Source organism: Oncorhynchus kisutch, linkage group LG13 (assembly GCF_002021735.2).
Source record: "Oncorhynchus kisutch isolate 150728-3 linkage group LG13, Okis_V2, whole genome shotgun sequence".
Lineage (NCBI taxonomy): Eukaryota > Metazoa > Chordata > Actinopteri > Salmoniformes > Salmonidae > Oncorhynchus > Oncorhynchus kisutch.
In genome coordinates, this window is record NC_034186.2 from 36,140,303 (window position 1) to 36,166,306 (window position 26,004).

The following is a 26,004-nucleotide window of genomic DNA, read 5'->3' on the forward strand; positions in this document are numbered from 1 at the left end:
CGACAGACAGACAGACACAGAGACCGACAGACAGACAGACACAGAGACCGACAGACAGAGACAGACACAGAGACAGACAGTCACAGAGACAGACAGTCACAGAGACAGACAGTCACAGAGACAGACAGAGACAGACAGAGACAGACAGAGACAGACACAGAGACAGACACAGAGACAGACACAGAGACAGACACAGAGACAGACACAGAGACAGACACAGAGACAGACACAGAGACAGACAGACAGGGGGGCAAAGGGCCTCTGCTCACTCAGGCAAACTGACAGCCCAGGCTAGTGAGAGAGCCTCCAAACAAACAACATTAGTCTACAACACTGGGCTCAAGGCTCCTGTCTAAGCCTGCAAATAAGCAACTATAGTCTCTAGTTTACAACACTGCTCAGGCTACTGATAATGCTTCCAAATAACCAACAGTGGTAAATAACACTAGAGTGGTTTGTGTTGAACTAATGCTTGAGAATGCATGCCGGGGGTATTTCCTTGCCTTGTATGATGGTCCAGATATTTCTGGTGTGTTCGGGCTGCCTGATGCCTTATTAGTGGAAGACTGGAAGGCCCTCTGCCAGGGATCATAAAAAATAAATATTGCCATTAGACAAATGTTCTGTAACCGAAAACATTGCCACATGCACTCTCCAATATGACAGTCATATTGAAACCTCTGTGGTCATAACATTACCTATGAAACGTAGATGCTGTTAAACACGGGTTCCCAGCTGCCCCCCTTCTCTCCCCCTCCATCCGTCTGCCTACGCTTCGCCACATGATGGTCTGGGTGGCCTCCCCCTGTGAGTGACCCAGTTGTGAGGCGCGCTGCTCGCGAGGCCTCTTAGCCCGTGTCTGAGCCCAGATTAATGACTGCTGATGATCCTGTGTCCCTCTCCCCTCCCTTCGCACCCTCAGCTCTGTGTTGTAACCTAGTCCGGCAAAGCTCTCCAGTCCTCCCACTCGTCCAACCCAACCGACAGACCCCTCCACTAATCCTCCAATACCTGTACACTGGAGTCCAGCCCTGACCCCTAACCTAAATGTCACATACAACACATCCTATTTCCCAGGCTTATTGTGGCCCCTTTTTACTGAGCCATCTACGGTGGTTGTATTATTTATGTAGACAGTATTTTCTCTCTAAATTGATAGGAATCTGTTTTCTATTCTATCATATTACATCACTTGTTTTGCCATTGACTATAGGACCTCACACGGTCATAACCTGAATTACATGAAACACCCATTAGTGAGGATTTTCACCAGAAATCCTCTTTCTTTCCATCTTAAGAACAGAATTATCCACTCGCAATCATTGTTTCATTCCCCCACCTCTATCTAGAGCAGAGGATTCGCTCAACATTGTTTTCCCGTGAAAGACAAAGCCTAATGTTAAATGAAGTCATCTCTGGCTTGTTCTCTCGAATTATCTGTGATGGTAGTAAATCCCCTATTACCTCACACTCCCCTCGCCATATCATGCTTTAAGTCATTCAGATTTCCTTATTCTGTCCCCCCAGCCTTATCTCTCTGCCTATTTCATAAATCATCAGCGCCTTAATACCCTCCCTCGCCCCCTTTCCCTCCCAACCTCTCTCTCTCTATCTCTCTCCCCATGCCTCCCTCTCTCGCTGACTGGCTCCCAGCCCCCACCTCTCTCAGCCCTCTCCTCGGCTCTCCTCAGCCCAGCTGCCTGTGGAGTTGGACCGGGTCCAGGAACAGGCAGATGGCTCTGTAATTAGAAGTGCATCTCTCCATTCCCTTTCCACTTCTCCCTGTTAAATCAAATTACAGAAAAAAAAACTGTTTTCTGGATTAGCATTCTTTGCAGCATATCCTCTCCCCCCTCTTCTCTCTCTTTCATCCCTCTTTCTCCTCATACATGCCAGAAAGCGTGAGTGATGGGTTATGGTGTCAGAAAGCTGGGATCTTTGTGTCCGTATGAATTTTATGGGAGTGATTCGACGTTCTCGACACATGCGGCAAGAAGGCTCGGGAACGGCATGGCATTTTGAATGTGAAATTCATTGTGGTTCAGAATAACTTGAATGACCCATTGAAGCATTGAAGGGCCATTTAACAAAAATGTCTATTTGAGGATTCAAACCCATGGTTGGGACACACTCATATCACCCCCCCACCCCCCCAATTAAATGTTAAAACTGTCAATACTATACTGTTGAAATCTGAGAAATCATTAAATGTGATCCCCTTGCTGATTTGAGGTCATGGGCTCGACAATGGTGTGTGTCTGTGAGCTACCAGTGAGAGGCGAGCTGCAGGCGGTAACCCTGCTATGTCACTAGGCTCCTGGGAAAGCGGAAGCACTGGCTGGGCTGTGGGATTGGATCTGTCGCCGTGACCAGCATGGCCACTGTGCTGCTCTCTCACACAGCACAAGCAGGGGTAGCATGCCAGCTTCACCCTCGACACCTCCTGGCTGCTTAGTGCAACAACGTTACACATTAAGACCATTTTATTATTGGCAGTTACAGTATGCATTTGTCGTCGTCTTGGCAATCGTGACACCTGCCAATTTAGATGTAAGGAGCAGACAACTTTATTCCAGGGCAGGTGTAGGCATATAAATGTAGGCATATGTCGTGTGTGTGGTTGAAATGGCGCTTAACATCAACTGTGTTTGACCCTTTAGGTGTATGCCTCTTCCTCTGGGGATGAATATGCACGTGACAACGGAGGATATCCTGGCACCAAACCTGGCTCTGTCTACCCAGGCTCTTTCTACATGCAAGGTAACTACTTGCAAGGTAACCATTTTAAGCACTTTCATAAACTGTCATTGGAGTGAGTACACTGTCTAACCTTTCTTTGTTATTTTAACTCTATGTTAAAGGTGCTGTAAAACTTCAATTAAACTCTGTCTCAAATAGCCACCTGTCTCTTTTTTAATAGCCAGGCAACGACACACATTTCAGCACATAAACGCCTGTTTCAAATAAATGCTGGGTATAATCGAATAGTTTTGAGGTTACCGTGAAGTACCATTCATTCTTTACAAGGTTTAATGTTTGACTTGTTACATTAAATAATTCAGTAATGACTCGAAACAAGGGTTGCAATCATCCATTTTTATCGCCAGTAACAAACTGCTAGCCATTGGCTGCTAACAGCGTAGAACTGCTAGCTAACTGGCAAGCACAAGAACACTTTGGGAGTACAAGACCTGAGAGACTGGCCAATCGCCCTCTAGTGGCAAAAGTAAGAACTGATAAATGCACATTTTATTTTGTATCGAGGCAAAAGAAATGTGACAGTGTGTAGGTAACACATTAGTGCAGGAAATTAAGACATTTATTAAAATGCTGGAAGTAAACAATTAACTATGCAAATTAGCATTGTGCATTAAGGAAATAGACGCCTGTCTTAAATAGAAACCTGTTTCTCTAATAAGCACATGTTGTGGTCAGAGATTTTAAGCAAATAAACAAAAACAGTAAATGAAAATGTGTTGAGTTAAAATGCCCTGGAGTTAGTCATGTTTCAGTGAGTAATAAGTCCATTGCCTAACCCTCGTTGTTGTTGTTGTTGACAGAGGGCCTCCACCCCTCCTCTGACCCCTGGGCCTCCTCAGGACCTCTGGGTCAGTCTGGCTACTCTGCCATGCTGGGGAACTCCCCCCACATTGGCCAGCCAGGCTCCTTCTCTGCCATCAACCCACAGGACAGGATGGTGAGGACAGCCCCTCAATATGTAATATTTCAAATCGTTTATATTCACATTCTTAATTGTTTTCCTTTTGAAGTAACTGTTGTATTGAATTAGTACATGCAACAATGTTTTTTTGTAATCTTTATTTGTTTCTGTATTCTGTTTATGCCATTTCTCCTCTATGACGAATCCAACTTCCATGCAAGTGGCTCTAACCCAAGCTGTTCTGTCCTCCCTCCAGAAGCGTCAACCACTACCTCTGTCCCCACAGAACTACCCTCTCCATGGCAGTGAGGTGAACGGCAGCCTCCCACCCAGCTTCCACTCTGGCTCTGGGAGCTACAACCACACGCCCTCCATTAACGGAGCAGACGGCATCATGGGTACAACTAACGCTCGCATGACAACCAATCGCTTTTTTTAACCAATTACCTTGTCTATATCCTGTGAAACATGTTGTGCTGCCCCTCGGTTTAACAGTGTATTTAAAGCGGTCTCACTAGCTTATTGGAGACCTTTTGGTAGTAGTTTCTGCCTTGTAAAATAATGTTTGATCAATAAGCCATCTTTTCTCCACAGCCAACAGAGGCGCCACTGCAGGGAGCTCAGGGGATGAGATTGGGAAGGCTCTTGCATCGGTGAGTAATCCTCCAAAAAAATCCTACTACCTTTTTGTTTTGTATTGTCTTCTCTGTGTGTGCTGTTGTTCAGTAGTTGAAGGTACTCTTTCCTGATGGTTGTAGATCTACCCCTCGGACCACAACAGTAACAACTTCTCCTCCACACCCTCCACCCCAGTGGGCTCGCCCCAGGGAATTGCAGGTATACATACTGGATTGTTATATCTGCTGCATTTGGTAGCTTGTATTAGTTAAGAGTTTTAAGGGCAGACAATTGGATGAAATAGTGATGAAAAGCTGTAATGGAAATGATCCCCTATTAGCACATGATCTTGACTGGAGCTCTGGATCGCCATCTACTGGTAGAAATCAGAGCTGTCATTTTGTCGGTCACACTTTTCTGTGTAAATGTGGCATCTTATCTATTCTCTCTGCAGGAGCTGCATCTCAATGGCCAAGACCTTCAGGGCAATCTGCCCTGTCACCCAACTATGAAGGGCAACTGCACGCCCTGGTACGCACTATTTACTCTTTACTACAAATAATAAACTATTATTTGATGTGATTGTATTATCAACGTAGTGACTGAGATTTGCCCTGTGTCTCCTTGCAGCAGAACAAAATGGAGGACCGTCTGGAAGAGGCCATCCACGTGCTGCGTAGCCACGCTGTCCAGGGCCCGCCCGGCTTGGGGGGAGGAGCCCACTCTGACATGCACAGCCTGCTGAGCGCTGTGTCGTCTGTGCACAACGGTGGCCTGGGAGGCCTCTCTCAGGCCTTCTCCAACGCTGGCCTGGCCCTCAGCAACAGACACCCTGCCATGGTGAGCACGCCCTCTGACCTCTGGTTCCAACACTAAACCCCTGTTGTCTTACATCACTGAGATTGTGATGATGCTTTTGTTGTGTTTTATCACATGCTTTGTTCCCATTCTCCAGGGAGGAAACCATCACGAGGAGCCCACAGGCCTTCCTCCCAGCAGTACCCTGCTGCACGGTCACCACGCCTCCGGACCCCCTCAGTCCACTGGACAATCTGACGGCTTCACCAGTGAGTCATACGCGCCTCTCACACACTCTCATTCGCTACTCTCATCCTCGCTGTGAGCTGTACTCCTTTTCCCTGATGTAATGTGTCCACCAGGGCAAACAAATAAGATAATGGGCTACTTAATTGTTCTTTAAATCGGAAATACTGACGGTGAGGTTCCTTTCTGCTCCACAGGTCTGCCAGGAAGTGTGGCCCGCTCCACACACTCGTCCAGTGGCTCGGACATCAAGAGAGAGGACAAGGAGGACGAAGAGAACTCCTCCATCGCTGACAAGTCTGAGGACGAGAAGAAGGAAACCAAACGCATCAGAGCAAGGTAGGTGATCACCCTGACTATTGATAGTGGTAACTGTGATACAGAATGTATGCCTGTGTGTAGGGATGGACACGGTTATTCCAATATCCAAACGGCCGTTGGTATTCAATTTACTTTTTTGAGAGAACAAATAATTTAGGCCTATTGTAATGAAAAGGTTTTGTCAAATGGTCTATGTGACATTGCTACATACAAGAATAGACCATGCCATTAGAAGTGTGAATAAGGCAACAGTTTTTATAAGTGCGCCCCTTTAAAAATATGTACCGGCAGCCTACACTTTTCACGCATGTAATTCAAAGCAGCACTACTGTCAGAGGCTCCACGTGTAGCAAGTGAAGTGGGAGATTTCTCATCCATACAAAATGGAATAACAGTTACAGGATTTAAGTTGGCTAAATGAGAAGGAATAGGCTACAATGATCAACCAATAGGTAGGCTGTTTAATATGAATTGAGTTGTTGCGGGGAGCGCAGTGAAAGAACCAGCTAGCAAGGCTAAATGAGGCTAACTAACTTGGTGGCTAGTGTAGCTAGCTTGTTTACATGGATTATATGCAGTAAAGACAGACACTACCAGATGAGATCCCATTTTAGACCCATTTGTTGCTGCGGTAGATTTTCTGTCTTGCGCAAGTTGGTTTGGCTACTTTCTCTCTCTCTGTATCAGACACACCGGTCCCTGCTCCTCTCGTGCCGCTCCCCGTCTGTGCTGAAACAACAAGCCGAGTGCACCGCACAATCAAGTCCCCATTTGCAGTTGACATTTGTTCTTTAAAACACATGTATTTCAACTATCTGGATATCCACTTTTTTTAAAACGATTCTTTAAATAGTGAAAGGCAAGTCAGAGGTAACACAGTGTTATTATGGCCATATTTCTTTGTGTGCTGTAGATTATTTTATCCCACATAGGTGGACATTTTGTTAAATTCTGTTACGCTAACACATGACATTACCCCCCATTTTATATGCTCAATTACCACTGTTAGTTAGCTGTGTTCGTTGAGTTGGTCACTCCATTTCCAGCTAGTTGTGTAAGGATCTCCCCTCATGTCCCATTGTTTTCAGAAAGGAGGCGCTGACCCTCCAGATCCTCTCTGGCCTCTCAGGCCTGTCAGACCCGGGAGATGAGTAAGTCTCGCCATCCATAGACTGTAATGCTTGGGGAGCCAAGATTGTATAGCGACGTCCACTGTTCTGCAAAGGTCCCCACATACATTTTAAGTTGGTTTGATGGTATAGACATAGTAGTTGACAAAGTGACATTGAATAGCATAATGGTAAAAGTTAACATTTCCAATCTATGTGGGATAAAAGTCATTATTGTTTAGTCTATTTACCAAATGGAATAGTCCTTATTATTCATTACACTGACATTGTTAACTTATTTTCCTCGTCTTGAGTGAATTAATGAGTGAATTTTCTATTCGGATCAATTGTATGTCTATTAACCTGTTTAATAATATGTCTGGAGATTCCTTTTTAAAACATTTACTTTCAGAACTACATAACTTCCTGGTGCTACCCAGGATTCTTTTAGAATGACAGCTAAATGCTTAGGCATCTATGCTTTGCATGTTTTGCTGAGGTGCAGCTGGCACATGCGGCCCAACTCTTTGAAAGTCTAGTTGCTTGGTTTGTGAGTGTCGCCCTCCCGTGGCTTCATTCCTCTCCGTGTCTTCCGCCTTCTAGTCCAGAGGATGAGGATGACGAGGACCTTCCTCCTGAGGTAAAGGTAGAGCGTGAGAAAGAGCGTCGAGTGGCCAACAACGCCCGCGAGCGGCTGCGAGTGCGAGACATCAACGAGGCTTTCAAGGAGCTGGGCCGCATGTGCCAGCTGCACCTCAGCAACGACAAACCTCAGACCAAGCTGCTCATCCTGCATCAAGCCGTCAACGTCATTCTCAACCTGGAGCAGCAAGTCCGAGGTAACGCAGTGCTACTGTGACCATATTTATTTGCGTTTGTTTTATGCGTTGACCTCGGTATTACTTTGTCCCCTGTGTGTATTCTTTCCTCAGGGACCGAAGGACCGAACAGAATATTTCATCCAGCTGTTTTTCAGACCAGAAAATCAGTTTTATGTATATATTTTTTAAAGGATTAAATAGGTTTGGAGCACAATGGGAAGTTGGATAACTAACTTGAATGCAATGTAAACTCATCTTCTCTCCTTTCACCTCGTCAGAACGTAACCTGAACCCTAAAGCAGCGTGTCTGAAGCGGCGGGAGGAGGAGAAGGTGTCTGGGGTGGTGGGTGACTCCCCCATGCAGCTCTCGGGAGGCCACCCCGGCATGGGGGGAGACGGCCATAACCCAGTCAGTCATATGTAATACCAGGTAGGTACCTCTTCATCCATCAATAATTGTAGTACTTTTGAGTTGATCACTTCACCAAAATTCAAGTTTGGAATACTACCACTGTTGTATTTTCCTTTGCAGATCTAATGGAATTCCCTTGGCTCTCGGAAGATGTGGCCTTAATCTCTTCTTCCACCCATTCTTCTCAGTGTGTGTGTGTGTGTACACGTATACTGATGTTTTTGTGTATTGTCAAATTCAGTTTCAAGACGCACATTCACATACCCTTATCCACACATGCATACTGCCAAAACTGACACAGCCAATTTGCCACACTCATGACCATGACTACCAGCGCAAATGTGAACTTTATTTTATTTAATTTTTTTTATACATATATTTTTTGCTTCTATAACATGATGGAACACCAGAGTAATAGTGTCCTGCCACTAATGGGACTCAACACACTGCCGAGAGGTGCTCTGTGAACGATAGAAGCCTAACAAATGACAAATTTAATCAAGGATTTGTGCCTAATTGTTACATGTTTTATATGAGACATTTAAGCAAACTGCTTACATTTGCGGAACATTTTGTTTAGGGGTTGTTATATGTATGAGCACATTTTTTTTCAGGTGTAGTTTTGTCATTCCCAACTTAATGGTACAGTCTTACATATGTTATGTAACCAAACCCATGCAATAGAGAGGGGACATGACCTGCACCGGGGCAGAGTTGCAGGCCCGGCATGAGATGAGGGAGAAGGGAGATGAACCTCCGCTGCCCAGTTGTCATGTTCTCAGAGTTGTAGGAAATTATTCTCCAAGGCTGTTCTTTCCATCCATAAACAAAAGAATGGTATTTCAGACTCCAGTACTGTTCCCCTCAGTCTAGGTTATTCGGGAGATGCCGGTTTAGCTGGCCAGGGGTAGAGGAGGACAAGTGCAGTTTTACAGCACAAAAGAAGAGTAGGTTTCATCCTGCATCTCACCCATAGGCTACTAATGACTCCGTCAAAAACTACAGAAAAGCTTGTGGCGCTACCCAGCGACTCTGTCACATTTTCTCATGAGACTGGAGGCTTGGTTTGATGGGCAACTTATGGCTGTATTGTGTAGTGCCACCCTCCTGAGTTTTTCAAATCAATTGACCCTGTACCAACACGCACCACCTAAGGACACCAAACTAAATATGATGCTTCACCCCCTGCATTGTCATTGTTAAAAGACTAACACTAGGTGCACATTTGCAGATGCAGGATCAACCATTGATGCCCATAATTAAATACAATCTTAATACTTGTTATAAGTTAAGTTGTCTATTCTTAAAATTGAAGCTTTGAGCATTCCCAATGAACTATCAAGTCCTCACCCTTCTCCTGTGAAGTCCTGACAATATTATTAAAGTGGCTACTTAATGAGGCAAAATCTCTTTTGTAAATCCACCTCATTCATTCAAAAATCCAAGGATATTATTTCAAGTGGGGCTAAATGAAATATATATATATATATATATAAATAAATATATATTTTTTGTTAGTCTATACATTGTAGATTTTTTTTATAAATGACAATGTTAGTTTGAAGTTTAGAGTGTATCGTAGTTGAGTAGAATGAAGAGATGATATTAAATGTATTTTCAAAATGAACTCCAATTGCACTGTCAACTTGCCATTGGAGAGGAAAGTTGAATAAAAACACAGGCTCAGAATATAAACAAAGACAGATGGGGTCAGTTGTAGGCTTAATTATCATTATGTATTTAGTGACTATTAAGCTGTCAGTCTTTGGTGCGATTGATACATTTGATAAGGGTACAGTGGCCTAAGATATTGTTCCTGTGTTAAAAAAAAAAAAAAACATTTAAGGAAGTGTGTTTTGTCTGTTACCCAGATGAATTATTTATTTTCAAATGGGAATGTGTGGATGGAGTGGATGCCTCTGACTGTCCTATTGAAGTGTTCTTACTGAATGGTAGTGTCACTTTACAAGTAAACATCTACGGAGACGGGCTCTGTCTCGAACAGTAATTATGCAACTGGTTTTGAATGTACCATTCAAATGTGGATTGCCTTCATTTTCAAGTATGTATCCAGGTTTTGTCAGTCGGTTCAATGTTATTTTATCTTCATTTCAAACGTTCCATTCTACTCTCTGCACTCATCCATGTGGTCATCAATGTGCAGCTATGCTAGAGTGTCCTGACATGTTATTTTGGAGGCAGGAGTTTGTGTGTAAGATACAGGATGGTTTGAAAATACAACAGTGTTAATTCCTGTGATAAGTTATTATCATGGCCTCAGACATGGTATAGCAGCACCATCTAACCACAGGGGCAGAAATGTGCATTGTTACCTGTTGGTCATAGTATTGAGAAGGATTTAAGTTTACTTTGTAGAAAAATAGGGGAAAAGAAAAATACAGTTTTGAATCAATAGTGTGGCCTTTTCATTCTCAAGACTAAAGATGTCATTATTGGGGAGTGATGCCTTATCAGTGCCTGAACTTGTATTTTCATAACTATAAAGACAGTTTTCTCTTTTTAACCATAACATTTCATGTATCGCCAGGAGTAGAGGTACATCGGATGACCCCCCCACCCCCTTCAATTTTCAGGAAGAAGTTGAGAATGGGAAAGAAAAAAAAAACATGGGCTTTTTTTTCAAAGTATCTAGTTAAATAAACATGAACGTTATGTATATCGCTTAGTTACTTTTTATATTTTTTTACTGATTTGACCATTTGTCCAAACTACTGTTAAGTTGTGGCCGTGGGGTCAGGTTCCTGGTTTTGTTTGTTTCTGTTTGCCCCCATATTAAAAAACCACTCAACACTACTGGGTTCTAAGATGCTGGTTTCTGCCCTTGTGATTTGCTTTTCGAAGCACCTCAATGTCAATATATGGCTTCAGCTTTGAAGTGGGGGGCTGTGTTATTTTGAGCCATGATAACTGGAGCTTCTTGTCATATTACAACTTACAAAATTTGTCTGTAAAAAAAAAAAAAGAGCGCGCAGCAGTGATGCTATATTTAGTCATTTATGACCATTTCCTTTGCTTTGAGACTTCTCTTTCTTATTTCTGATTGCCAGCTCATTATTGACTTTGACAGTGACTTCTTGTAAGAGGTATTTATGTACCTCTTCAAAGAGTTGATTTGAAGACTTGTTTCTCTAATATTACAAGGTTAAATGTGTACTAAATATACAAGATTTGTTCTGAGGGGGAAAAAAATGGACTGAGCTGATTTGTCATTGCTTATTCTGTGAACATCCCAAAATGACAATTTACAACCTGTATTCTGAGTTGTTGGATAGGGGGGGAAAGATGGAGGGTCTATTTCTGTGTCTCTTGACCTGAATATTGACACTGGCCCTGTTTTGAATACTTACAAGTGCATCCACCCCTCCTTGCTCAATGATATGACTGGATAGTGTGAAGTGTATTGTCAACCTGTTAAAATGTGCTATATGAATAACTTTTTGATTTCATTGGTATATGACAGCAAACCTTTTCTTTTCCTAACCACTTCTTTCAGATCAAATCAAATGTATTTATAAAGCCCCTTTTTTTTTTTTTTTTTTTTTTTTACATCCGATCATAGATCAATTCAAGGAGGAGGGAAATACTTTTTTATGTATTCAAATGGGGCTACTCACACACTGCTACAGAGCCTGGCATCTTGCAGTGAGGACACAATCAAGATTGAGCAGTGTCTTCAGAGTGCCTCCAGTCCCAGTCTCCTTTATTATTTTTTATATATATAAAGTAGTTATTGAGAACTGTCCTGTATATAACAGTAATGTAGCAATAAATGTGCCATTTTTAATAACAGAATTATACCTTTTTCAATGTCTGGCTTTTGAATCTTGTATACATAAAAAAAAAAGAAAATAAAGGAAAACATTGTAATAAAGGGTTGATTATAGCTTGGAAAATGAATGGTTTCTATCAATCTCCCATTGGTGCAGAAAGGTCTGAGAAAGTATAGCCCACAATCCCTTACTAATGTTTTCCAAATGGTTGAATTTGGATCTTTTGAGCTCTGAAAGTGAACCTTTTTGATAATGATTTGGTTTACTTACTATTGGAAAGGTAGCTAAATGATGCCATCATAATAAAAATAGAAACTGATGGCATTGTCAGTTTGAACCACAAATAGACAGACATAGGCCTATGATTTATAATATATAGCCTTATCTGTAAACCAATTTAAGTTAATAAAATACATGCTTTGATGATTAAAGAATCGGGAGGAAACTAAATTGTGGCATAACTAGCTGATGATAAAGGATTGTAAGGTAAACTCAGGCAGGTTTAGCTCTCAAACCTCCTTGTAAGCTTGTAAATAAGATGGCCTTGATGCATAGACTAACAATATTCTGCATCCTTTTCTGCTATGAGAACATTATTTTATCCTATTTGAAATAGTGATTTTCAGTTTAACAGCTTTTTAACAAACCGGCATTACAACGGACAGTCCTGAGGTGGTCCTGGGACTTTCTGGGGGGTGCCACTAGTTACTACAGCCACAAAGTAAAATTGGCGTTATCGTAAAAATTCATGATAACAAACGTTTGCTTTTTGACCTTAACTTAATGTTATTATCAGGTTTAGGTTTAAAATCAGATTTAAAAAAATATATATACATTTTAGCAATGGTCGGGGTTTATGAATTGTGTGGCTGTGGTAACTAGTGACGACCGTGTTTGAGGGGGAAGGTCAGAATCTTCTTATAGCTCAATCAGTTCAGAATGGTGCAAGTGCTTAAGAAGTTGATTGGGGCTAAGTACATTGCCATCGCCAGGACGTGGTAAGTTGAAGTCTGTTTATAATTTTGTGAAAACGTATTTAGACTTTTATAAATTAATGCTGACAGGTCCAACGTGTTCTTCCACGACCCATCACTCAGTTAGCTCGCTAACAAGGCAGTGAGCTAGCAAGCCAACGTTAGCTACTGTTCTTTCATCTGTGGTGCAAAATAGCTAGCTAGTTAATTTTGCTAAAAATATCAGGCCTTTGTGTTAATTATGGCCTTATATTTACCAAATCCACCTTGTTGGAGTGTGTTTGCTTTACCCCTCATCCAAGTCTTTGGTTTGTGTTAGTGTTGCCAGTTGTTTACAACTTGAGCCATGAGTCCGTCTTATCTAGCTGGCTTACCCTTAGGGCCCAATCTCCACTTCCTTCACCAAGGAGTGGAGTTTAGTTAGCTAGCTTACCCTTGGCCTTGAAGTGTGACCGTGTGAGACTGACCCCCTTTTTTCGATTTGATAGGAATTTGGATACATTGTTGTATTGATATGCCAACCAAAATAGCCTACACCACCTCAAGTGATCTCTAGGTTGAGTGGTCAAGGGGTTAAATATTGGGGGGTGGGAGGGACTGGATTGGCAGCTGTAGTGCAAACTCCTGTAGTAGATACTGGACTTCAAATATCCCCCCCCCCCCCCCCCCCCCCCATGTTATCATTTGTCCAGGGTTCCCACAATGGCTGGTTGGGGGTCGGTGGGCGGAGTTGCCCTTGTCTACTTTACAGACTGGAGGCTGATCCTGGACTGGGTGCCCTATATCAACGGCAAGTTCAAGGACGACTAGAGTCACCTCTATGGCTCAGATTGGTAAGTGAACATAAAGTGAGAAAATAATTCTGGGGTGTGTTTAATTGTGTTTATTTCCAAAGCAACTTAACAATCCTTTCAAGCCTGTAGTTATAGGCTATTGCGTGGCCAACACATGGCACTGTCCTTAACTAGAACTGCCATGTTCCTTGGCAATATTACAACAAAGTTACTACAAACAAAGAACACCGGTCCCCCCCCTTCCTCCTCTCGGATATCACTGCACGCTTGCTAGAACATCATTAATGTAGTGCACTTTTTTTATTATGGATGCGCGACGCTCCCCATCTCATTCGTCAAGTAAACAAAGGACAAATCAGTTTATTGGTTGCGTAGTCAAGTTATCAGATGTTTTTGAAATGTATTTTTATTCAACCTTAATTTTAACAGGGAAGACATTGAGACCTCTGTCTCTTTTACAAATGTGTACAGTTGAAGTCGGAAGTTTACATACACTTAGGTTGGCGTCAATTAAAACTCGCTTTTCAACCACTCCACAAATTTCTTGTTAATAAACTATAGTTTTGGAAAGTCGGTTAGGACATCTACTTTGTGCACGACACAATTAATTTTTCAAACAATTGTTGCCAGACAGATTATTTCACTTATAATTCACCGTATCACAATTCCAGTGGGTCAGAAGTTCACATACATTATGTTGACTGTGCCATTAAACAGCTTGGAAAATTCCAGAAAATTATGTCATGGCTTTAGAAGCTTCTGATAGGCTAATTGACATAATTTGAGTCAATTGGAGGTGTACCTGTGGATGTATTTCAAGGCCTACCTTCAAACTCAGTGCCTCTTTGCTTGACATCATGGGAAAATCAAAAGAAATCAGCCAAAACCCCAGAAAAAATGTGTAGACCTCCACAAGACTGGTTCATCCTTGGGAGCAATTTCCATACGTCTGAAGGTACCACGTTCATCTGTATAAACAATAGTACGCAAGTATAAACACCATGGGACCACGCAACCATCATACTGCTCAGGAAGGAGACGCATTCTGTCTCCTGGAGATGAACGTACCTTGGTGCGAAAAGTGCAAATCAATCCCAGAACAACAGCAAAGGACTTTGTGAAGATGCTGGAGGAAACAGATACAAAAGTATCTATATCCACAGTAAAACGAGTCCTAAATCGACATAACCTGACAGGCCGCTCAGCAAGGAAGAAGTCGCTGCTCCAAAACCGCCATAAAAAAAGCCAGACTATGGTTTGAACTGCACATGGGGACAAATATCATACTTTTTGGAGAAATGTTCTTTGGTCTGATGAAACAAAAATAGAACTGTTTGGCCATAATGACCATCGTTATGTTTGGAGGAAAAAGGGGGAGGCTTGCAAGCTGAAGAACACTATCCCGACTGTAAAGCACGGGGGTGGCAGCATCATGTTGTGGGGGTGCTTTGCTGAAGGAGGGACTGGTGCACTTCACAAAATAGATGGCATCATGAGGAAAGAAAATTATGTGGATATGTTGAAGCAACATCTCAAGACATCAGTCGGGAAGTTAAAGCCTGGTCACAAATGGGTCTTCCAAATGGACAATAACCCCAAGCATACTTCCAAAGTTGTGGCAAAATGGCATAAGGACAACAAAATCAAGGTATTGGAGTGGCCATCACAAGGCCCTGACCTCAATCCTATAGAAAATGTGTGGGCAGAACTGAAAAAGCTTGTGCGGCGAGCAAGGAGGCCTACAAACCTGACTCAGTTACACCAGCTCTGTCAAGAGGAATGGGCCAAAAATCACCCAATTTATTGTGGGAAGCTTGTGGAAGGCTACCTAAAACATTTGACCCAAATTAACAATTTAAAGGCAATGCTACCAAATGCTAATTGAGTGTATGTAAACTTCTGACGGATTAGGAATGTGATGAAAGAAATAACAGCTGGAATCAATCATTCTCTACTATTACTATTATTCTGACATTTCACATTCTTAAAATAAAGTGGTTATCCTAACTGACCTAAGATAGGGAATTTTTACTAGGATTAAATGTCAGGAATTGTGAAAAACTTAGTTTAAATGTATTTGGCTAAGGTGTATGTAAACTTCCGACTTCAACTGTATACACACCTATCATTCCATTTGTGTGTTTTTTTACTATTTTCTACATTGTACAATAATAGTGAAGACATCAACTTTGAAATAACACACAGAATCATGTAGTAACCATAAAATCTAAATATTTTATATTTGAGATTCTTCAAAGTAGCCACCCTTTGCCTTGATGACAGCTTTGCACACCCTTGGCATTCTCTCAACCAGCTTCATGAGGTAGTCCCCTGGAATGCATTTAAATTAACAGCTGTGCCTTGTTAATTTGTGGAATTTCTTTCCTTAATGCATTTGAGCCAAGCAGTTGGGTTGGTATACAGAAGATAGCCCTATTTGGTAAAAGACCAAGTTCATATTAGGTCAAGAACAGCTCAAATAAGCAAAGAGAAATGACAGTCCATCATTACTTTAAAACATGAAGGTCAGTCAATTCGGGAAAATGTCAAGGACTTTGAACGTTTCTTCAAGTGCAGTCGCAAAAACCATCAAGCGCTATGATGAAACTGGTTCTCATGAGGACCACCACAGGAGTGGAAGAACCAGAGTTAGCTCTGCTGCAGAGGATAAGTTCATTAGAGTTACCAGCCTTAGACATTGCAGCCAAAATAAATGCTTCAGAGTTGACGTAACAGACGCATCACAACATCAACTGTTCAGAGGAGAGTGCATGAATCAGGCCTTCATGGTCAAATTGCTGCAAAGAAACCACTAATAAGAACAAGAGACTTGCTTGGGCCAAGAAACACGAGCAATGGACATTAGACCGGTGGAATTTTCTGTCCTTTGGTTTGATGAGACAAATTTGTGATTTTTGGTTCCAACCGCAGTGTCTTTGAGACGCAGAGTAGGTGAACTGATGATCTCCACGTGTGGTTCCCACTGTAAAGCATGCAGGAGGAAATGGTGTGGGGGTGCTTTGCTGGTGACACGGTCTGATTTATTTATTTTGAATTCAAGGCATACTTAATTAACCAACATGGCTACCACAGCGTTCTGCAGCAATACGCCATCCCTTCTGGTTCGTGCTTAGTGGGACTATCATTTGTTTTTCAACAGGACAATGACCAAACACAACTCCAGGCTGTGTAAGGGCTATTTTACCAAGCAGGAGAGTGATGGAGTGCTGCATCAGATGACCTGGCCACAATCATACAACCGCAACCCAATTGAGATGGTTTGGGATGAGTTGGACCGCAGAGTGAAGGAAAAGCAGCCATTAAGTACTCTGCATATGTGGGAACTCCTTCAAGACTGTTGGAAAAGTATTCCAGGTGAAGCTGGTTGAGAGAAGGTCAAGAGTGTACAAAGCTGTCATTAAGGCAAAGGGTGGCTGCTTTGAATAATGTTAAATACATTTTGATTCATTTTTTTTGGTTACTAGATGATTCCATATGTGTTATCCAAATGCAATCAATATGTACAGCGACTTCAGAAAGTATTCACACCCCTTGACTTTTCCCACATTTTGTTGTTACCGCCTGAATTTAAAATTTAGTTAACTTTTTTTTTTTTTTTACTGGCCTCCACACAATACCCCATACTGTCAAAGTGGATTCATGTTTTTAGACATTTTGACAAAATGAAAAGCTGAAATGTCTTAAGTCAGTAAGTATTCAACCCCTTTGTTATGGCTAGCCGGTGCATCCTGTTTCCATTGATCATCCTTGAGCTGTTTCTACAACTTGATTGGAGTCAGTGTGGTACATTTGAAATTGATTGGACATCATTTGGAAAGACACACACCTGTCTGCAGTGCATTCGGAAAGTATTTAGACCCCTTAACATTTTCCACATTACAGGTCCCACAGTTGACCAGTACAACAATTTACAATTTTCAGTCGTCCCCTAAGGATATGCTAGCGAATGAATAAAGAATTGTATTTGTGTAATATTACTGCTAATGACTGGAGTGTTTGTGTCTGTCTGCAGGACTATGACTTGGAGATGGGCATGGGTGGAGTGCTTGCTCTTTCTGCGTTGGCTAAAGTGGGATGACGCGACACAGAGCTTGTAGGGGTTTGCACAACAGGATGTCATGTTAGCTTGAATGCTGTTTTGTTATTTAATGTCAATAAATGTAATTTAATTACTGTCTTTGTCATTATTCTACACAATGCTGCGTTTGAGTTGCAAACTCGTTGATACGATTGTGTGAAAGTTATTTTGAGAAGTTCCCAAAAATATTTATTAATGCGTGAAGTATTTTACCAATAAATTAAATTGGTTTAAAAATGCTTGTAAATATGTTTTCTTTTGTTTAACATTCCCGGAGTGAAGTTAACGTTCACACCGCATCAAATAAGAGAAGGCAGCATATCCTCCAAATAAGGACATGCTGCAACCATTTGAATGGAATTGCAAATAATTGGTTAGTCAGTCACTGAGAGAAACTGGTTATTTGTAAAATATTGTTGGTAATAATGTGTTTGACACTCGATACTTTGTCCAACTGAAATACAAAGTGGTATTAGCAACCACTGTTACAGTTTAATGACTCGTTTTACGCTTCCTTGCTAAATAGTACACATGTGGGCTGCTCTGAAGATTCAGAAAGATAGTTACATGTCACATTCCAGTTACTATCATAAAGGATACATTGTCTTGTGTTTCTTGTTGGATACATTGACTATTTGAAACACACAGGGCGACTTTGTTTCAAACCCCCATTGATATCCATTATTAACAATCAGGTTTAATCTGGGGGCGATTCTGTTTTTGCGCGGATGTCTTTCATTTCTCTCGTTGAAGGGGGAGGGGAGTGAAAGGAGGGGAGAAGGGATTTAACACAGACCGAAAGGGAGAAACCTAGATATTATGCGAGATGGACAAAAACGAGTAAGTACCCTACACAAAGTAACACCCATCTATATTGCTATATTTGACATTAAATGTGTTGTTTTAGGAATGCATTGTTGCAAAATACTATTTTGTCATCGATGAAAGGTTCTCGTGTGGGAGGCGTTTCGGTGGTCTCGAGTGTATCCGCAAACCATTGAACTGTAGGTAGTGTTCAGGGATTCCAAATTTAGTTACACACTTATTGGTGTTGCAGTTTAACTTTTCTTAATAGCAATCCATTTTTTTTCTAAATATGGCGAGTAATTTGTTTGGTAAGGAATTCGTGAGATGACTAATTACTACTCTAGCTCTAAATAGATAATTGTTTTATACCGAATATTTCAAACAAGTATTGTAATTCATGTCATCTCAACCTATGAAGCTCCTGCCTACTTTGTCCATTCATAAAAAAGCATTATGTAAACGACTGAATGACAAGTGAGTTTTGTCGTGGTCAAAATGACTCACGGCGTTCTCGAATTTTACCTATGTGAAACTTTGCCTGAATAATCTCCTTTGTTGATGTTGTGAAATCATATTGGAAATCTATCCATATTTTGGGGATAGGCTATATTATAATGCTCTACTTTTGGAGCGTTCGCGTAGGCTACCGCGCTCGTCAAATCAATGATTTATCGGTTCAGGATTCAATAATGCAATGTTGGCGACGGTCCAATGTATTGCGGATGTAGCCTTCATTGCCCTCTCGAGGCAGGCAGTGATATGGCTAAAGGTTACGGCGGAGTGATATGCTGTAGTCTTCGACAAAGAGCTGCGATAAATCGGGAGGGAGATCCCATGAATAGTGTTTGAGCCCTATGTCACTAATGGACGGAGTCATTGTATAAAGCACGAAATGTAACCCCAAATATAAACACGCTAGCAAAGAGAATCACTGAACATTTCACAGGAGAACATGGAGAAGAAAAGGTGGGCATGCTTGGCTCTCCCCAAGGGCTGGCAGATCGAAGAAGTGACCAGAAAGTCGGGTTTGTCTGCGGGAAAAAGAGATGTCTATTATTTTAGGTAACGTTACTGAGGAAGAGGAGGGTGTTCTCATGCAAATGTAGTCTACGGGCGGTATTACAAGGGGGTTGGGGCTCTGGGTTTACTTGGAGGGGGGTGACCTGGAGACAGAAATTCGGGGAGGGGAGTAGCCGATATTACTGTTCTATTTGTGGCATCAGGGTAACTAGGCCACCTCTCATAGCGTAGTTCTACATAATTGTTGGATAAGGATCACGGTAACCAATGTTTAGCCTATGTAGGCCTAAGAACCTGTCAACCTAGTGTTAGGTTATGTGAATGATTGCATCACAAATAGCCTAGCCTGATTTAAAGTCCTTACAATAGCCTTATCATTTTTATTTGACCAGAGGAACTAACTATTAAATAGTCGACTGGCCGATTGTTTAATAGCCACAGAGGAACAAACATGAAACTGCAAGTTATTTTTTTAGGGTAGGTGAGGAGGAGCGGGGGAGGCGGGTCGATTGTATAGTTTGTGGTAGGCTACTTTATACCGCATTTTGATTCTGTGGTGTGATGCACGCACCTTATTTTCAAGTGAATTGTCTCAATTTATGATATGGAAAGCAAGTGCAAGATTTTTTTGCATGAATTATCAGCAAGCACGGATGTTTCCATAGTTTGGTCAATCATACACAGTTTTAAATGTTTTAGAAAATCGTAATGCATCAAAAATAAACAGTGCGTCAATAGGCTAGGTATTTGAGATATAAATTGTTATTATAGCAGAGTATGCATTTCTATTGCTGATTTATCAACGCTTTTGTCCACGGATTAAGATCTAGATGAAATGGGCTAACTAACAACTAACTAACTAGGCAGTAGGCGACCGGTCTACACAATTAATGTGAAACAATGTTTCCAATCAAACGTTCGAAATGTTGCAACATTTATCGCTCTCGATTGCCCAGTTACATTATATCCCAATAGTTTATCCCTACACTACAACTCCTGGAACATGTTAGTAAGGTCATTTATCTGAAACTATTGTGTACATTTTAATGGCGAATTGGTTATACATTTGGGAATATACATGAACATGTATCCTACTGCTTAAATAGTTTATTATACAATTACACATAAAATTGGTCAATTGTTTTGTTAAATAAATGCTCATGCACACTCACTGTTTACACATGAATTCCATATGAATAATCTGTGAATAGTAAATCCTTGGCTGTGTTGGTTCTTGCACGATATCTTGTTTTACATCTACTCTTCATGTCTCCAGTTTGTTTTTGTTCAGCTTAAAACTTGTTTGTTGCAGAGTCTGCGTGTCTGTCTGTTTGCAGCTTTCCTGATCTACAGGTAACTGCCAAAATAAAGGAAACCGGGAACATAAATTGTCTTCATAGGGCCACCATGATCCAGAACCACTTCAATGCTCTATGGCATAGATTCTATGTGCCTGGACCTCTATTGGAGCGACGCGATACCATTCTTCCACAATAAATAGCACATTTGGTGTTTTGTTGACGATGGTGGAAAATGCTGTCTCGGGCGTTGCTCTAGAATCTCCCATAAGTGTTCAATTGGGTTCAGTTCTGGTGACTGAGACTGCCATGGCATATGGCTTAAATCGTTTTTATGCTAATCAAACCATTGAGTGACCACTCGTGCCCTGTGGATGGGGGCATTGTCATCCTATGGGGGCATATCCATGGTAGCCAAAATAATGGTCTGTCCAACCGTTTTATACATGACCCTAAGCATTATGGGATGTTAATTGATTAATTAACTCAGGAACCACACCTGTGTGGAAGCACCCGCTTTCAATATATTTTGTATCCCTATACTCAACTATTTCCATTATTTTGTCAGTTACCTGTGTCCATCTCTCTACTTTTCCCCTCTTGCTATCCCCTGGTCAGTTGTCCATATCCTTACACTGTGGTCAGTTGTCCATATCCTTACACTGTGGTCTGTTGTCCATATCCTCACACTGTGGTCTGTTGTCGCCCCCCCACACACACCTAGTCCAACCGGGAAGAAGTTTCGGAGCAAGCCTCAGCTGGCTCGTTACCTTGGCAACCAGATGGACCTCAGCTCCTTCGACTTCCGCACAGGGAAGATGCTCATGAGTAAACTGAACAAGAACAGGCAGAGACTGCGCTATGACAACAACAATCAGACCAAGGTGAGAGGGTTGTCTTCTGAAGTAATATTTCTAGACACTTTGGACAAACTTCTCAATGACTGCACCCTTATTCGCTGTCAATCCAGCCGTTAGAGGAAAAAAGAAGGCAGAATAACGTGTTTCAAGACCTTTCTCCCAGGTGCTAAGGATAACCCACATATCTAATATTATCTAGTATTTCAGGAACAGCACTGTGGCAACATCGTGTTGGTTGTCACTGTTGGCTAATGTTTCTTTGTGTGTCTTCAAGGGCAAGCCAGACCTGAACACATCACTCCCCGTCAGACAGACTGCTTCCATCTTTAAGCAACCTGTCACCAAGGTTACCAACCACCCCAGCAACAAAGTCAAGACAGATCCACAGAAAGCCGTCGACCAGCCGAGACAGGTAAACACAGCCTGTCTGCTGTTTAATGTAACCTACAGTTACATTGAGTTATATGCTTTTATTCCTGAAGATAATTTTGACTAATGAGACCAATTCTAAATCCATTTGTATTTTTAAAAATAAATTTGACAGCTTTTCTGGGAGAAGAAGCTTGGTGGTCTCGATGCCTTTGACATCGCAGAGGAGCTAGTGAAGACAATGGACCTGCCTAAAGGTCTTCAAGGTAAGAGTCCTGGGTGGCTATGCTCTACCAACTGGGGTCCTGTGTGGCTCAGTTGGTAGAGCAAGGCGCTTGCAATCCCAGGTTTGTGGGTTTGATTCCGACAGGGGACCAGTACGGGGGAAAAGTATGAAAATGTATGCACTTAAGTCGGATAAGTGTGTCTGCTAAATGAATGAAATGTAAATGTAAGAGAGTGGGCCAAGTATGATTTCCTGTTATTTTTTTAATGACTTCTCGCTACTGGGATTGTGAACACCTGTCTGTCCTACAGGAGTTGGACCTGGATGTACAGACAAGACTCTACTGTCAGCGATAGCCAGCGCCCTGCACACTAGTGCAGCCCCCATTACCGGTCAGCTGTCTGCAGCCGTGGAGAAGAACCCAGGGGTGTGGCTCAACACATCGCAGCCCCTGTGCAAGGCCTTCATTGTCACTGACGAGGACATCAGGTAGGCTACACACAGGACTGTACACTCTATCCATGGAGTCCTATCAGTCCCGAAAGTAATGGCATCTGTGAATTTATGAAGTCATTTAATGAATGTATGAATTTAATAACTGAATACATTAATGAAATTGTATTTGAACATTATGACACAATGCTGATTTTCCCCTTGCTATTTTCATCTCAGTCCATATCTCTAAATGTTTTGCTGTGTTGCGTTATCTGCTCATGGTGAGTGCAGGAAGCAGGAGGAGCTGGTGTACAGTGTGAGGAAGAAGCTGGAGGAGGCTCTAATGGCGGACATGTTGGCTCATGTGGAGGAAGCAGCCAGCGAGGGCGACTCACTCGAGGAGGACAACGACGACATGGAGACTGTATAGCAGAGGTAGGCTACTGTTCAAAGGTGCCAGTATTGGTGGGAGAGATGGAGACCCGTGCACTGTCAAAAGAGGAATAAATCCAAAACAGAGGCTTCAATATAGATGTTTGACACTGATGTCTTGATGCCGAAAAGTTTTAAATTCCGCACTTTTCTGCACAATGAAAACTCATGATGCCCAATAAAACCTCTATTTTGTGTATTTAAGCCTCAGTTTTGAATGTATTCCTCTTATTTTATTTTACCGTGTGTGTGTGTGTGTGTGTGTGTATCGCTTCCAGTATTCTCATTTTGATACCTACTCACCTGGAACAGACACTATTTGGTTTAAAGGACCTTTTAAGGTTAGCTGACGGCCTCCTTTTGTTGAAAATACATTGTGAGGGTTGTTCAGGCTTGTACAACATTGATTGTTTGTCAATAGATGTCAGTATTTTAATTTAAGAGCTGCAAAGCATGCCACCCAAGGGATGACACATTTATAATATAATTTACTGTCTATTTGTTTTGCCGTTTCAACAAATCTCTTCCTCCTCTCTTACAGGGTGATGGGGAGTTAGAGTAGTTTGGATGGGTCTTTCACCACCTTATCACAGGACCATGAAACCTGTACCAATCCAACCAAAAGAACTGCCCACTTTCCTCCTACTACCCCTCTGAAGCTTTACCTACCCACTGCCCACTTCGCCCGCTGGTTGGGCTCTTCTGGCTCCAGTGCTAAGAAAGGACTTGGACCAAGCCATTCTGAATCAAATAATTGAGCTAATAATCTTTCATTTGAAAAAGAGATCATCCAATAACTTTTTGACAGTGCAGAGTGAGAGGAGAGCGATTTACATACAGTATGACAAATTCATTGTTCAATGATGGAGTTTTATTTTTTACAAGACATTGTATGGATTTTCTGAATGTGAGATGTATGTTGTGACAATCATATCAACCCCCCCCCCCCCCCCCACACACACACACACACACCGCACACACCACACACACACACTCACACACACACACACAACAAACAAAAAACGACTTTTTAAATGTATTTGGAGATTTTCAATTAGTAGCGAATGCTGTTTTTCTTTCTGGGTTTCTAATGCACTCCATGGGGCTCGATGGACCATAGTGTAGGGGTACTTTGGTTCAGTTTACAGGGCTATGTGAGAGAGGCTTTGATGAGAGGGAACAATATATTTGCCCAAATGATGCGCTCTAAAGCATGAGTCACAGGACAGAGAATTAGTGAAAAATGATTGAATTGTGTTCTCAAGGAAATATTCTTGTCATTGTAATGTAGTCCATTCAAACCCCTTACCAAGTATTGACCAAAGATGGTTAATGTGATTTTTGAAAAGTCTTGCAGTATTCTACTGTAGTTATTTTGTTATAGCATCATATCCAGCTTCTCAATGGCTAGTGATGTTTCCACATGACACTGAGTTATGAGTGAAGTCATACTGTACTTGGTTAAAATGGGTAGTAGAAGTGACTTGGACCCTTCTCTCCTGCATTGTGTCGATTTTATTCTTTTTAACACTCATTGCTCACTGAAGTTGTTGGTTTAACGTTGCTGTTTCTAGCCAATGCATGTTTGTCCCCATGACCATGCTTTTTAAAATGTTTCCAATAATGGGTCAAAGCCATCACAACACTTGCTGCCTCCATTATCTTGTGCACTGGGTGCCAGACAGAGTAAACTAAGCAGATTTTGTTTGACTAAAGATTAAGGACTGGACTCAATCTGTATCGTGGAAGATCTTGGTTAAATTTAAAGGTAATTTTTTGACATTCCGTTGACATATGCAGCGTTTAATGTGAATGCAGTCTTTGAAATGCCTTTTTGGGGTGGCAGGTAGCCTAGTGGTTAGAGGGGGTGGCAGGTAGCCTAGTGGCTAGAGGGGGTGGCAGGTAGCCTAGTGGCTAGAGGGGGTGGCAGGTAGCCTAGTGGCTAGAGGGGGTGGCAGGTAGCCTAGTGGCTAGAGGGGGTGGCAGGTAGCCTAGTGGTTAGAGGGGGTGGCAGGTAGCCTAGTGGTAAGAGGGGGTGGCAGGTAGCCTAGTGGTTAGAGGGGGTGGCAGGTAGCCTAGTGGTTAGAGGGGGTGGCAGGTAGCCTAGTGGTTAGAGGGGGTGGCAGGTAGCCTAGTGGTTAGAGGGGGTGGCAGGTAGCCTGGTGGTTAGAGGGGGTGGCAGGTAGCCTGGTGGTTAGAGGGGGTGGCAGGTAGCCTGGTGGCTAGAGGGGGTGGCAGGTAGCCTAGTGGCTAGAGGGGGTGGCAGGTAGCCTAGTGGTTAGAGGGGGTGGCAGGTAGCCTAGTGGTTAGAGGGGGTGGCAGGTAGCCTAGTGGTTAGAGGGGGTGGCAGGTAGCCTGGTGGTTAGAGGGGGTGGCAGGTAGCCTGGTGGTTAGAGCGTTGGGCCAACAGAACGGTTGCTGGATCGAATCCCCGAGCTGACATGGTAAAAATCTGTCGTTCTGCCCCTGGACAAGGCAGTGAGCCCACCTACCCCCCAGTCGGCCTTAATAACAAATTCTTAATTTACAATGAACTGACGTGCCTAGTTAAATAAAGATTTGATTTGTTTAAAATTTGTAAGAAAAAAACATTTGAGTTATAGTGTGGATTTTCCACGATGTAGATTAAATCCAGCCCAAAGATTCTGTGTTGAGAAAATGAATTGCGCTTTGTACATATACCCACATTTCTCAAAGTTTGTATGTTTCAATTGTCAAGCTCAATGAGATCCCTATCCAACATCAGCAGGCTGAACTGAATTTTATGTTACTGAGTAAAATGTATCGGTATATCAACAGACGGTTTCATTTTTCCATTGTCAGTTTTTGCCTCTATTTTGATGAGCCATACTTGGCACTGCCTTGTCTTGTATCTTCTGACTACTACATGTGTTTAACAGTGCTGAGAAGGCC

General features: G+C 42.2%; 2 protein-coding genes and 1 long non-coding RNA gene across 19 annotated transcripts in view; all 3 read left to right on the forward strand.

The window, feature by feature from the left end:
* Positions 1-11,890, forward strand: part of LOC109902500 (transcription factor E2-alpha-like) — a 28,642-nt gene extending 16,752 nt beyond the window's left edge. For 2 of the 16 annotated variants that reach the window (XM_020498890.2, XM_020498898.2), the window contains 13 exons: positions 2,661-2,775; positions 3,561-3,718; positions 3,918-4,059; positions 4,256-4,314; positions 4,420-4,498; positions 4,734-4,810; positions 4,910-5,119; positions 5,235-5,346; positions 5,521-5,662; positions 6,733-6,795; positions 7,357-7,592; positions 7,853-8,004; positions 8,107-11,890. In XM_020498890.2, the coding sequence (XP_020354479.1) occupies positions 2,661-2,775; positions 3,561-3,718; positions 3,918-4,059; positions 4,256-4,314; positions 4,420-4,498; positions 4,734-4,810; positions 4,910-5,119; positions 5,235-5,346; positions 5,521-5,662; positions 6,733-6,795; positions 7,357-7,592; positions 7,853-7,998 (1,539 nt within the window). In that variant the 3' untranslated portion in view covers positions 7,999-8,004; positions 8,107-11,890. The remainder of the gene's footprint in view (positions 1-2,660; positions 2,776-3,560; positions 3,719-3,917; positions 4,060-4,255; positions 4,315-4,419; positions 4,499-4,733; positions 4,811-4,909; positions 5,120-5,234; positions 5,347-5,520; positions 5,663-6,732; positions 6,796-7,356; positions 7,593-7,852; positions 8,005-8,106) is intronic. The other 14 variants (XM_020498895.2, XM_031786140.1, XM_031786141.1 and 11 more) reach the window with 11 other exon arrangements.
* Positions 11,891-12,575: 685 nt separating this feature from the next.
* Positions 12,576-17,739, forward strand: LOC116353065 (uncharacterized). Its single transcript, XR_004202385.1, has 3 exons — positions 12,576-12,775; positions 13,444-13,584; positions 17,579-17,739. It is a non-coding gene; the product is annotated as an uncharacterized LOC116353065 (long non-coding RNA).
* A 613-nt stretch (positions 17,740-18,352) lies between these two features.
* Positions 18,353-25,887, forward strand: LOC109902499 (methyl-CpG-binding domain protein 3-like). 2 transcript variants are annotated; one of them, XM_020498889.2, is made up of 7 exons: positions 18,353-18,484; positions 21,494-21,653; positions 21,904-22,041; positions 22,174-22,264; positions 22,536-22,713; positions 22,951-23,094; positions 23,633-25,887. In XM_020498889.2, the coding sequence occupies exons 1-6, from the start codon at positions 18,471-18,473 to the stop codon at positions 23,087-23,089; spliced, it is 720 nt and encodes a 239-aa protein (XP_020354478.1). In that variant the 5' UTR covers positions 18,353-18,470; the 3' UTR covers positions 23,090-23,094; positions 23,633-25,887. The 2 variants fall into 2 exon arrangements, with proteins under 2 accessions (XP_020354478.1, XP_020354477.1); XM_020498888.2 differs by lacking the exon at positions 18,353-18,484 and adding an exon at positions 18,842-19,513.
* The last annotated feature ends 117 nt before the right edge of the window (positions 25,888-26,004 follow it).